The following is a 12,788-nucleotide window of genomic DNA, read 5'->3' as shown; positions in this document are numbered from 1 at the left end:
ACATTGCGTGCAGCAGCAACCACAGCCTCCCAGACACTGTTCAGAGAGGTGTACTGTTTTCCCTCCTTGTAAATCTCACATTTGATTATGGACCACAGGTTCTCAATGGGGTTCAGATCAGGTGAACAAGGTGGCCATGTCATTAGTTTTTCTTCTTTTATACCCTTTCTTGCAGCCACGCTGTGGAGTACTTGGACGCGTGTGATGGAGCATTGTCCTGCATGAAAATCATGTTTTTCTTGAAGGATGCAGACTTCTTCCTGTACCACTGCTTGAAGAAGGTGTCTTCCAGAAACCGGCAGTAGGACTGGGAGTTGAGCTTGACTCCATCCTCAACCCGAAAAGGCCCCACAAGCTCATCTTTGATGATACCAGCCCAAACCAGTACTCCACCTCCACCTTGCTGGCGTCGGACTGGAGCTCTCTGCCCTTTACCAATCCAGCCACGGGCCCATCCATCTGGCCCATCAAGACTCACTCTCATTTCATCAGTCCATAAAACCTTAGAAAAACCAGTCTTGAGATATTTCTTGGCCCAGTCTTGACGTTTCAGCTTGTGTGTCTTGTTCAGTGGTGGTCGTCTTTCAGCCTTTCTTACCTTGGCCATGTCTCTGAGTATTGCACACCTTGTGCTTTTGGGCACTCCAGTGATGTTGCAGCTCTGAAATATGGCCAAACTGGTGGCAAGTGGCATCTTGGCAGCTGCACGCTTGACTTTTCTCAGTTCATGGGCAGTTATTTTGCGCCTTGGTTTTTCCACACGCTTCTTGCGACCCTGTTGACTATTTTGAATGAAACGCCTGATTGTTCGATGATCACGCTTCAGAAGCTTTGCAATTTTGAGACTGCTGCATCCCTCTGCAAGATATCTCACTATTTTTGACTTTTCTGAGCCTGTCAAGTCCTTCTTTTGACCCATTTTGCCAAAGGAAAGGACATTGCCTAATAATTATGCACACCTGATATAGGGTGTTGATGTCATTAGACCACACCCCTTCTCATTACAGATATGCACATCACCTAATATGCTTAATTGGTAGTAGGCTTTCGAGCCTATACAGCTTGGAGTAAGACAACGTGCATGAAGAGGATGATGTGGACAAAATACTCATTTGCCTAATAATTCTGCACTCCCTGTATATCAAAATAATCTAGAGTCTGATGTAAGCACATCTCTCAAACATCTAACTGCTTGACCAAAGCTGAATCATGTAACAACAAAAAGATCCTGCAACAGCAGATCTTCCACAGAATGGTTGAAAAAGAAAATAGTCAAGATCTTATGATAGCTCATCAAAATTCAGACATCAAGAGAGCTTTACATAGTCAAAGAGTACAAACCTCAAACTAAACAACTGAAGCAGTATTGTAAAGAAAAGTGTGCCAACATTCTTCCACAGAGACATAATGGTGGTTTTAAAAGTTTTCAGATCCAGCTATTGAATCCTATTCTGCTTAAATTTAACCCAGTTTGTTGTACATAAATAATGAAATTGTGTGTCTGAGTTGTTAATCTCAGGGTCTATTGATAAATAATGTTTCAGAATAGTGAGTGAAACACATTACGATTGAAAGGGGGTGTACTTTCTCTTTCACATCACTGTAGATTTGTATTTGCCCCAGTCAGACAGACCTATTTAGTTTCAGCTGAAAACGTCAGACTTTCTAAACATATAATGAAAAGAATGTTTTATGTTTAATGTGTTTGAATTACACAACACAAAAGAAATGCTTCACACTAATCATGATTGGTTCTAGTTGTTGGTGTTGTTTCATGTGTTTATGTAGGAAATATAGTTGATATTTCCACTGTGGTAATATAGTGAATGAGAAAGCAAAGCAAGGCCAATCAGACTGATCTAAAATTGTTCCCTCCCACATTGCACGTCTATTTTAAAGCTGGTCATATCATCATATGCTCCAATGTAAATGTGTTTTAATAAGAAAATGATGGTCCTATTTTATTTCCTGCTGACAGCCAGAATGGGGGGTAAGTATGTATCAAAGACGTGTTGCAGTTATAATTAAAGTACCATGCATATGTTCTCACAGTAATTTAGCACGTGGCAGACAACAGTTTATCTTTCTTGTTTGTAATACTATTTGTTTACAAGTATCATAACTTTTTTTGTTTGTTTGTTTTTCCAGGTTGCTCAAATGATCACAATTTTGTGACAAAGACTGTTGATGTTGGACAAAATGTGACACTTTCGTGTATTCGCCAGTCAACACTTTTGCACCAGGAAACATTATTTTGGATCAGACTTGTTTCTGGAAACCAGTTTGAATTCTTGGGAGGAACATTCACCTTTGATTATGACGATGTTAACAATACGTCTCATATTACAGTAAAACAAGAACCTGGAACCTTTATTATGCAAATCAGTAAAACTAAACTAAGTGATACTGGTTTTTACTACTGCATAAAAGTCAGACAGCTTGCTATGACCTTTTTGGAGGGAACATTTCTGACAATCAAAGGTAAAAAAAAAAAAGTCTATGTGCTTATGAGTCTAATTTTAAAATGTTCAGTTCAATGGCATCTCAATAAAGTTCATTTATTTATTTATGTTAATCTTTTTCAAAAGGACCAGAACCTGATGTCATACAAATACGATCTTCTGATCGTATTCATTCAGGAGCCCAAGAGACTCTGCGGTGTTCAGTCCTCTCTAAGTATGAGAAGAAAACGTGTCCAGAAAATCCCAGTGTGTACTGGTTCAGAGCTGGATCAGAGAAATCCCATTCCATTTATGTTCATGGAAACAGTGGTGATGAATGTGGGAGTCCTGAAGCTCCCTCACAACGTAAATGTGTCTACAGCTTCTCAAGGAACGTCAGCTCCTCTGATCCTGGGCCTTACTACTGTGCTGTGGCCATATGTGGACAGATCATTTTTGGAAATGAATCAAAACTGGACATTAAAGGTAAATTTTACACTTCTGCACAACATACCCATGTGATCAATAAAATATATTTGTTTTAATTGATAATTTTACCAAAATAATCACAATTATTGGGTGATTATTTTTTTACAGCACTTGACATGTGGGATTTGCAGACGGCCAACACAGCTCTCTTTTTGTTATGTGCTGCTTTGGTTACAAGTCTGATGGTTATAGGTTTCCTCATCTATACCATCAAGAAAAACTCTTGTGATTGTTGGAATGGTAATAGACATTATTTATTTATTTGTTTGTTTGTTTGTTTTGTAATCAGCCTACAGCATCTTTCATCTTAAACGTCTCTGTCTTCCAAACAGGCAGTGATGGTGATCAGCAAGGTCAGCAGGTAAAACTGAAAAAATTAAAATGTTTTAATGTTTTAGCTACGTGTTTATAATTAACATTCCCATCTCATCATAAACTTCATCTATTTCCTCAGACAGAAGAGGACCTCATGGTTTATACTGTACCAACTTTCAACAGGACGAAAAATGGCAAAGTAGAGCGAAGGAATGAAAAAGTGACAGAGGGAGAAACAGTCTACAGTGATGTCAGTGTTTTAGCCATAAATTAACTATTTGTGTACTGAATAATGTATGCTCATTAGTACTATAGTTGTTCTGGAAAACTGGAATCTGTAGGACTTAACAGCATTGAGGCTTGATATCCCTTCTGAAGAATTTCTTTGTCATACTGAATACTATGCAGTTCCTCAAGTCTAACATCACACACATTTGTATTCTGTAGAAGTCCAGTTTTTGTGTGTGCTATTTTGTTTAAATGTGTTTGCTTGTTTGTTTGTTTTGGGGTTTTTTGGTTTGGGAAGAAGCTGTGATGCTCTTTGGTGGCTTCACATCCCTCTTTTGTCTAATGTTCGTTAATTACTAACACAATTATTAATAGTGTTAAATATTACTTAATGTGTGTTCCCTGCCTATGTGCCCTGTGAATTTCCCAACTATGGGACTAATAAAAGCTATTTTATATTATTAAAGTCAGCCCTCTGTTTGTACATATTATGTAACCCTCTGTTCCTCTTTGTGCAAGTGTCAGTTCATTCCTCATGTGCTGCTATGAGTTATTCTGCATGTTCTCCATTCATCCTGGTTCCTTGTTTTGTTTTGTCTGTTTCTCTTTGGACTCTGTTTAACTTTAGATTTATATTAGTTCTCATTTCTTTTTTTAAATACTCTGCAATGTGACTCTACATTTAGGTTTTTACTTCTTCCTCACAACTGTGGAAGACAGAATTGACATCGCTGTGAAATATGACTACTCAAAATGGGTGACATGTGGACATTTTTACGTTGCATCACATTATAAAGAACTGCATTGCTACACTAGATTATATACTTATATAGATTATATACTTTAACACAAAGTTAACTTCATGTGCCAGATTGTTGATGGTTGTTTCAGTTAAAATGAATTAAAATGATAATTGTAAAAAAAAAAAAAAAAAAAAAAACATGTGACAGCAAATGGCAATGTGTAATGTCAGGACCCGGAAACATTTTAATAGTTCTCTTAGTTTTTAATATGCAAGTATGTGAAGGTTGTGCAAGTCAAGCATGAGAACAGAGTCACGGCAGATGTGTGAGCAGTGACAGAGAAATAGTAGAAATGAGAAGTGCAAGGCATAAGTTGTGAAGGTGGATGAGTTCAAACACCTAGGGTCAATCTTCCAAAGCAATAGAGAGTGCACAACAGAGCTGAAGAACAGAGTGTAGGCAGGGTGGAGTGGGCGGAGGGAAGTGTCTGGGGTGATTTGTGGCATAATGATAGCAGCAGGGTGGAGTGGGTGGAGCTTACTTTTGAGTGGTTTGAAGGAGGACAAGCAGAGGTGTGACAGAAGAGGATGCCAGACAATCATGATATGCATGATAGTCGGATAGAAGTCACCAGTCCAATAAGAAATCCCGATCGGAGATAGAAATGTGTATTCTAATGGTTAAATTTGTGAAAGAGAAAAGCGAGAGAACGTGAAAGGTCAAAAACTAAAGATGGGCATATCCATTTTGACATTGCTTATTAGACAGTGTAATCCATTTTGAAGCATTAGTACTACAACCAAGAGAGAAGCCATTTTGACGCCATAGAAAACAATGTTAAGCAACAATTTTGCGATGCTACATGTTTTCTTCACACACATTTTGACATGAAGGTTTCTATATCAAGAACCAGAGTTAGTACAGCTCAATGACTGATACACGGATATACAGAGGACTGTAGATAAAAGATGAATAATTACTTCAGTGGGTTGGATGGAATATTGAACTGTGGCAGAGGGAACACTTACATGAGAGGAGAATGGGGTGGATTAATGGGTATGCAGCACATTAGAACCAACCCCCGGGCCACGGACCGGTACTGATCTAGAAATTCAAAACTCATTAAGATTTGAACTATGGACACTGCTGCTTTGGGCATGCTCGTTAACTGCGTAAACACTTGGCTATACTCATTCATTTTTACAATATATTCGGTAAGTCTTGTTGTAATACCCAGTGTTTTGAAGTTGATGCAAGTGTGTTTAGGTCTCCAAACAGCTGTGTCTGCAAATTTTCCTCCCCCAGATAAGATTTGTGAAAAAAGTTATTTGTGTAAAATGTTATTATAACTTATAACATATTGTAACATTAAGCAACCTCTAATGATATGGAAAAATGTATTCCTGTGTTTTTGCTTTTACAGAAGTCAGAGAATGGAAATCCTGGTAGCCATGAAAAGCCAAGAACACTGCCTTTCCAAAACTGTAAAATGCTCTGTGTTTCATGTTTAGCTGTGTGACAGGCAGAATGTAGGACACAAATGCAGGACTCGAGACACAGAAGGATAAACTAAAGGACGTAGCTTTATTTTGCTGTACAAAACTCAACACTAAATACAAGAGAACTAAACCAGAAATTAGAGACATGAAACTCTAACTAGAAAACTAAAAAAAACCTCAACCAGCAACATAAAACTAGGTATTTACCAGAAGCACGGAGGAAACTCACAGCAAGGCAACAACAGGCAGAGGGACACACCGAGAGATAACAAGGGAATGAGATACAGGAGGAGAGCACAGCTGGGAGTAAGGAGTAATCACACATAACAAGACGGGAAGGAAGAAAAACTGGAAACATTAACAAATGATGCAAGACTGTCAAAGTAAAACAGGAAACCAAGACATTCACAAAGACACAGACTTGACACTGAGACACGGAGATGTGACTAAATGGAGAACTGGATGCATGACCCTGGAGCAGAGAGACAAGAGAAACAAAGTGAGAAACATGGAACACAGAAGAATGAGACAGAACTAAACACACACGATAGACTACACAGGGAGGCACAAATGAGAACAGATTAAATGAACAAGAAGTCACAACCAGAAATACAAATGATTAAAGCAGGAAGAACGAGGAAACTAAACAATAGTAAAATGCAAAAATAAGAAAACTGGAAACACTGAGTCATAGAACCAGCAAGGTGACACGATGGGAACCCAAGTCCCACTAAGTAGGTTTGGTTTCTAAAAACACCAAGTAGCTATTGTCTAAACTTCACAGTACTCAGTGAGTCAATACAAAAATATTCCAGATAAGACTCAAACCTCAGTCTTCTGAGTGAAAGTCAGGTGTGTTCATACAACTGCTCCTCTACATCCTATTGTAAACTTTTAAGACACTGCAGGGAAAGTTGAAGTAAAATTTTGTCTCTAACAAAAACTACAAAAGGCTTATGTTATATTTAAAAAAAAGTGAGAAGCCGGATAAAGAAAAAGGCAATTTGCTCATCAAAGACCTGGATGAGACCCATGTGACAGGAACTGCACTTGAATATTTATTCTGTGATAACCAATCAGATGCATTTGACAGTGTGGTGTAAAAGGTCCATGTTACCCCCTACACTGACTGAAATTTCTACAAGGTCACTAAAAAGAGAGAATACCAACATGAATGCGTTGTGGGTCATACTGCTTCTTCTTCATCGAGGATGTAAGTGCTTTATTATTTTATTAACGTTATTTTCAACATATAAGTACGTTGGCTTTATTGTTCACTTTTACCTGGTGCTTTCCTGCATCATTGTGACTTAATGTTTTAGATTTTGTATGTTTTCTTTCATATTAGACACACTTATTCCAGTAACTACAGTTCAACTCGGTGAACCTGCAACTTTGCTGTGTGACCTGCCTAAGACCGAGTACAGGCGTAGAGTCGACTGGTACAAGCAGAGTCCTGGAGACTCTCTGCAAAGAATTTGGACAGTGAAGGACTCTGCAGAACCTGCCTTTGCACCTGAGTTCAAAAACTCAAAATGGGATGTTAATTATGACAAGAATCTGGCCAACCTGACCATTTTGAGGACAAGACAAGAGGACGAGGGAATCTATCACTGTGGATTCACAGCGTGGCTCCAAGATACCAAATGGACTGCGACATATTTGTTAGTAAAAGGTAATAATGTGATTCTTCTATAAAAATTTGCTTCAGCAACTAAAACTTTATCACATAAATACTAAAGATAATAATTTATCAATGAGCATGTTTAGAAAAAAAAATCACTAAACTTTCAATTTAAATATTTTCAAATATTATTAAATTTACCTTTAAGATACATTTGATTTGGGGTTTTTTTATGTTTCCAGTGATCCTTAAGTGAAATATATCTTTTAAGTAACACATGTTGAAACTATTGTTCTATTTTTCTTTCAGTATTCTTTATAATCACATTTGTTAATATATTTATTTTGACAGGAAACACCCAGAGAACATCGAACTATTCTGTTGTTCAAAAGAAAATAGCCCCTCCAGGAGGCTCAGTCACTCTTCATTGTTCACTCCTCTCTAATTTTGATAACAAGACATGTTCCGGAGGTCTCAGTATGTTCTGGTTTAGACAAGGATCAAATCCATCTCATCCTAGCATCATCTACACTGATGGAAACAGACATCATGAATGTGGGAGTAACTCTGCGACTCAGCAGAGTTGTGTTTATCAGTTCAATAAAAGTATTAGCTCCTCAGAAGAAGGGACTTACTATTGTGCTGTGGCCACATGTGGGAAGATATTGTTTGGAAAAGGAACTAAACTTCAAGGTACTGGTTTCATTTATCTGTTTCTTAGAATATCAGAAAAATAAGTGCCTTTTGTTTCACGTTCATAGTGATTTCATAGAAGGTAAAATTTAAAAAAGGTAATTTTGTAATTTATATTGTCCTTAAATTTATTTTTGTTGTTTTTTTACCTTTAATTTAGTTCCTGGGTGCAGCGTGTGGTCACAGAGTGCCACTACAGTTATTTTTCTGCTATGTCCCATCTTGGTTCTGATTGTTGTTGCTTTCCTCGCTTACGCAATCAAGAAAACCAACAGTGATTATTGCAAAGGTAATCAAAGTTCATAGCTGTCTGTGAAGTTAACAAAATGGATGAATGTTACATTTCTAATAATTATTTATATGTTCTATATTCAAGCTACTATCCTGGAGAAAAACTCTGGTGATTTCAAAAGACAACAGGTAAAGTAAATAATGGTACATCGGTCATGTTGTGTTTATTTTGTGTTAAACAATTTTTCATTAGGACTCACAAAAGCTGAGCTAATATGCCTTGAATTCATATTCTAAAAAACATAATTTGTGCATTACTTTGACAATAAGCAATAATCAGATGAAACATTACAGACTGCTTTGGGCCAAAGTTACCATGGACATTTGCTGTGAAACAATTCAAATTTTTTATACAGTCACAGAAGATAACACTTGCTGTGTTCCCTGTCAAAACTCTAACGGAAATATTTTATTTTTGTATGGAGGAAATTTCCCCCAAACTGCACTTGCGTCTGACAGATGAGTGGATGGCGCTCGACACACTCCAATTATCTTTGTAAATCTGTCTCCCTTCCAAGTTGGTCAAATTTACCACTATGGTTTTGATGGACTCTGTTCAAAGCAGAATTTGACATCACCAATCCAGGATATGGCATATTTTTAGGTCCTGCGGTCATCCTGATGACCTTTTCAGCTGAAGGCCCAATTTAATTCTCAGGTGTTGATACGTTTCCATTCTTTGACTTAAATGCGATGGCCTCATCATGGCCTTCCTCTTCATCACTGAATTGCTCCTTATCTGTCATTTCTTGTTCTGGATTATATTCCATGACATCTTCAGCTTCTGACACTTGCTCCTTTAATCCATCCTTACTGCCAGTGTCGTGGCCTCTTTCCTAATCACCTGTCTAGTAATCAAATACGTAATAAAGAGCCGCCCTCAGGGTATATCGACCTGGCATGATGCTGTCACACAGTGACCTGTGAGCATTAAATACCAAACCTATGAGAAAAAGTTAGATACTACTGAAACAATGTTTGTGCTCATATGTGCATGCATTATACATATGGATCAGTGCGTATGTATGTTCATCTTACAAAGGGGGGTGTAACTGAATGCTTGATCATTTTTGACCAGGAACACCAAGAGTGTACAAATGTTGAATAAAGCGTAAAAAAGTGTTTAGTGTGTGTGCATTACTAGTTTTTCTGGTTTTGATGTTTCTAATATTTTTTTTATTTTTCCAGGAAAAGGACACATCAGTGTTTTCTGCTGTCATCTTTACTGTGATACAAGATAAAAAGAACATAAAGGCCGTGAAGAGGCAGCAGATTTCCATGAATTTTGGACCGGATTAGATCTGTTTCCCATGCTTACCCCCATAACACTGAGGATGTTTCCTTAGAGCCAATGGACTTTAATTTTATTTTTTTTTTGTATTTCATTTTTTTTTGTTCTGTTCCTGTTAATAATAACATGTTCAGTCAATCACCAGTAAGCTTATTGCATCATCATTAACTATCTCCAAAATAACCTTAATTTAAAAAACAAAACAAAACAGGGGTCCCATCGGTTTTTAAGCATCTGTTAAAGGACTGCTGCTCTGGCCTTTTTCTGCCTATACAGAGGATTGATGATGCTAATCTGACAGAAAACCTGCAGTGTCCACAGTCTGCTAGTGACTCTCCTCTCTTTTTTTTCTTTGATTCTTTTACTTTTGTTGTGGAGCAACTAAAAGCTGCATAGTTCATAGCCTGAAATGACATATATGTTTGAATTTATATCATTAATAGCAGGCAGAGTGAGTTCAGTGCAAGTGTGTAGAATTATACTCTTCTTTAATGACATAGTCTTACTTGAGTATAAGATTAAAAAAAAATTCTTGGCATTGTAGTTTTGTTTCAACTTATAGCTTAGCGCTACTTTTCTTCTGGCCAGAGCGTGGAGTTTTGTGTTTGTAATTTAGCCTTGGTCAGTTTGCTTATTATTCACTTCTGTTAACCTTAATGGTATAAATCTATTGTAAATATTAATTATAAATAAATTCATTGTTTGTAAAGTTATCTTCTTCTTTGCTTAGCAGCACAATAAAAAATGTAGCCAAAACCACAAAGGTAGGTCTGTTTGATAGAGCACTGATACTGGTGTGAATTGTCGCTGAGACGGTGTTAAATTTTTTGCTGCTTAGAAAAGAAAACAAGCAAATAAACAAGCAAAAAACACTAGAATCTGAGCTATAAGTGTCTTTCTATTATATCTTTTTATGTCTTATGCTTGTAGTGAATGCCCCTTTGCATGTCAAAAGAAAAGAGCAAGCAAAGCCACATTCATCAGATACACTGACAGACAAACGTTGTAATGGCCAATTTCTCTGCCTCTTGAACAAACACTGAATCTGTTCACTCACAACAGATATCACTGTGAGCTTTCTCCCTAGATAAAATGCGAGACGAGCCTTAAGGCACTTAAACAGACTAGTTATAAAAAACAAATAGAACTGATCATTTCAGCTACGTTAATGTGCTTATTTTTTTTAAAGTGTCTTTTAAAAAAGAAAATCAACCACAAAAACTGTAACTGTTGTATATCTGCAGACACAGACTGTGATCAAGAACTGAAGCATGACTAAGCAGGTCTCTGTGTGTGCCTTCCTCAAATATGCTCTAACAGCTCCTTGTATTGATGTAAAAGCTAAGCGTAGTTACTATTATAGTGCCGTTCCACTTTTCTTTTAAAAATACATAAAGTGCTACTAGACCAGCTCTTTGAAACCAAAAAGAAAACGGGAAGAAAAGTCCAAACACAGCAATGCTGCTTCTGTGCATCAACTCTGTTTATCTTCATCTTTGCATCCGTCGTGTACAAATAGTTTTGTGCACAGAAACAAAATACTTATTACAACATGGGAGATGATAGACATAAGAGTCTGAGCCTTTATTCAGTCTTTATTTATATTATTTAAAGTATATTTTCAGTTGTTACATTTCTTGTTTGCAGCTGTCTCTACATTTGTAAGCATAGGCTGGACACAGGACTGTCTCAGGAAATTGCAGGTTATTACTTGATTGAACTGTCTTATTGTCAAGCAGCAAGTGTAGTTAGACTAGCTCTTTAAATATTTTCTCTTTTTCTTTCGTCATTCAAATGATTGAACATTTTCTTTCTTCTGTCTTTGTAAATTTACCTAAATCTTCCACTGTGTGTACAGATATACAGATTGAAGTCTCAGCTCGTTTATTCACGTTCTCCTATGATTCACATCACATTGCTCTATCACTACATACATTGGTACATATGTTTCAATTACACCAGAAGCTTCCAGGTCAGTTTGTTTATGTTGCACTGTGAGAGTGGTGCTCTGAAGTGAGAGTAGAGGATGGAGAGTGTAACCACAACCACCTCCTCAGCTCTGTATACTAGTGCATCTCTTCCTGCTTAAGTAACGGACAAGCAGGCTGGGTTTGTCATCACCGTTCTTTGCACAATGACAACGTTGAAGTGACAGTAAAGTTGAAAATGTAATCTTAATATCGTGGTCAAGTGCATTATAAAACAGCAAAAATTGTAAAGCATTCAGGCAGGGGAGATTAAGCTTGTTATACTGTAAAATCTCTGTGTTCTGTACTTCTCTGTAATCTCTGTCTCCCCTGTCATGTCTTCTTGTCTCAGTGTCAAGTCCATGTCTCTGGGCCAGTCTCATGTTTCCTGTTTACCTTTTGTAGTCTCATATCTTATGTTCGTTTATTCAGTTTTGCTTCCTCCGCATCTCATTGTGTTTGATTTCTCCCAGCTGTGTTCCCCATGTGTTTCTCCTTCCCTTGTTACTCCTCTGTGTATTTAAGCCTGTGTTTTCCTCTGCTTGTTGTCGTGTCATCCCATGTGCTTCTTTAATTGCCTTTGGTAACCTAAATCTTAGTAGTTGCTGCTTATAATTGGAATGTGCTCAATAGAATAACGGAGAGGATCCCCTACTAAAAATCGGGTTAGGATTATTTTCTGTCTCATTGTTATTATACACATATTGCTGTTGAGTGGTTTAAAAATCTGATTATTTTTGTAGACTAGAGAAACAGATTTTCCTAACATTTATGTGTTAACTATTTACAAGTTTTTACTAAGATAATATGACAATGCAGTTTAAAAATATTGTCTGAGTTATCGGTATCAGTCTTTACAACTTACAGCATCTGTAAGATGTGTCATGGCTGCAGTCCTCGCTGAGTGACCTGCCGCAGCCATGTCCCCGTCCCTCGTTTCCCATGTGCGAGCTGGTGTGTGTGTGTAGGGGGGGGGGGGAGGTACGGCGGTTTTATGGAGATGTCAGGTTCAGGGAGTTTCCCACTGCCAAGCCAGCCACACTTGAAAGTTACTGACACTTAGCTGTTGCCGATCAACCCCATGTGAAGAGTTATTTAACAGCTGAGCTGAGCTTCAGTCGAAGCTGGATCGTTGAGAGTCATCAACAAGTGTATGACAGAGTTTCAGAGTGGAGTTGGCAGGTACTCATCGTTTGCTTGTTTAGTT

The 12,788-nt window shown here is 37.6% G+C and overlaps 1 protein-coding gene and 1 long non-coding RNA gene across 2 annotated transcripts; both read left to right on the top strand.

Moving 5' to 3' along the window:
• The first annotated feature begins 2,855 nt into the window (after positions 1-2,855).
• LOC309713070 lies at positions 2,856-3,445 on the top strand. The gene is made up of 4 exons (XR_014278476.1): positions 2,856-2,927; positions 3,039-3,170; positions 3,263-3,291; positions 3,385-3,445. It is a non-coding gene; the product is annotated as an uncharacterized lncRNA (long non-coding RNA).
• Positions 3,446-6,850: 3,405 nt separating this feature from the next.
• On the top strand, positions 6,851-10,425 carry LOC309712928 (uncharacterized protein). The gene is made up of 6 exons (XM_082544142.1): positions 6,851-6,928; positions 7,064-7,390; positions 7,691-8,032; positions 8,193-8,321; positions 8,409-8,452; positions 9,512-10,425. The coding sequence occupies exons 1-6, from the start codon at positions 6,886-6,888 to the stop codon at positions 9,620-9,622; spliced, it is 996 nt and encodes a 331-aa protein (XP_082400268.1). The 5' UTR covers positions 6,851-6,885; the 3' UTR covers positions 9,623-10,425.
• The last annotated feature ends 2,363 nt before the right edge of the window (positions 10,426-12,788 follow it).

This window comes from Aulonocara stuartgranti, assembly GCF_965226115.1.
Source record: "Aulonocara stuartgranti genome assembly, chromosome: 2".
Lineage (NCBI taxonomy): Eukaryota > Metazoa > Chordata > Actinopteri > Cichliformes > Cichlidae > Aulonocara > Aulonocara stuartgranti.
Note: the sequence above shows the minus strand (reverse complement) of the source record. Positions and strands in the feature narration are given on the sequence as shown.

What these genes read in the sequence shown, in the direction of transcription:
- LOC309712928 (XM_082544142.1), top strand. Translation starts at nt 6,886, where the DNA reads ATGAATGCGTTGTGGGTCATACTGCTTCTTCTTCATCGAGGAT. An exon ending in GCTTCTTCTTCATCGAGGAT is followed by an intron (nt 6,929 to 7,063) that starts GTAAGTGCTTTA and finishes CTTTCATATTAG; the next exon opens with ACACACTTATTCCAGTAACT. An exon ending in GTGATTTCAAAAGACAACAG is followed by an intron (nt 8,453 to 9,511) that starts GTAAAGTAAATA and finishes TTATTTTTCCAG; the next exon opens with GAAAAGGACACATCAGTGTT.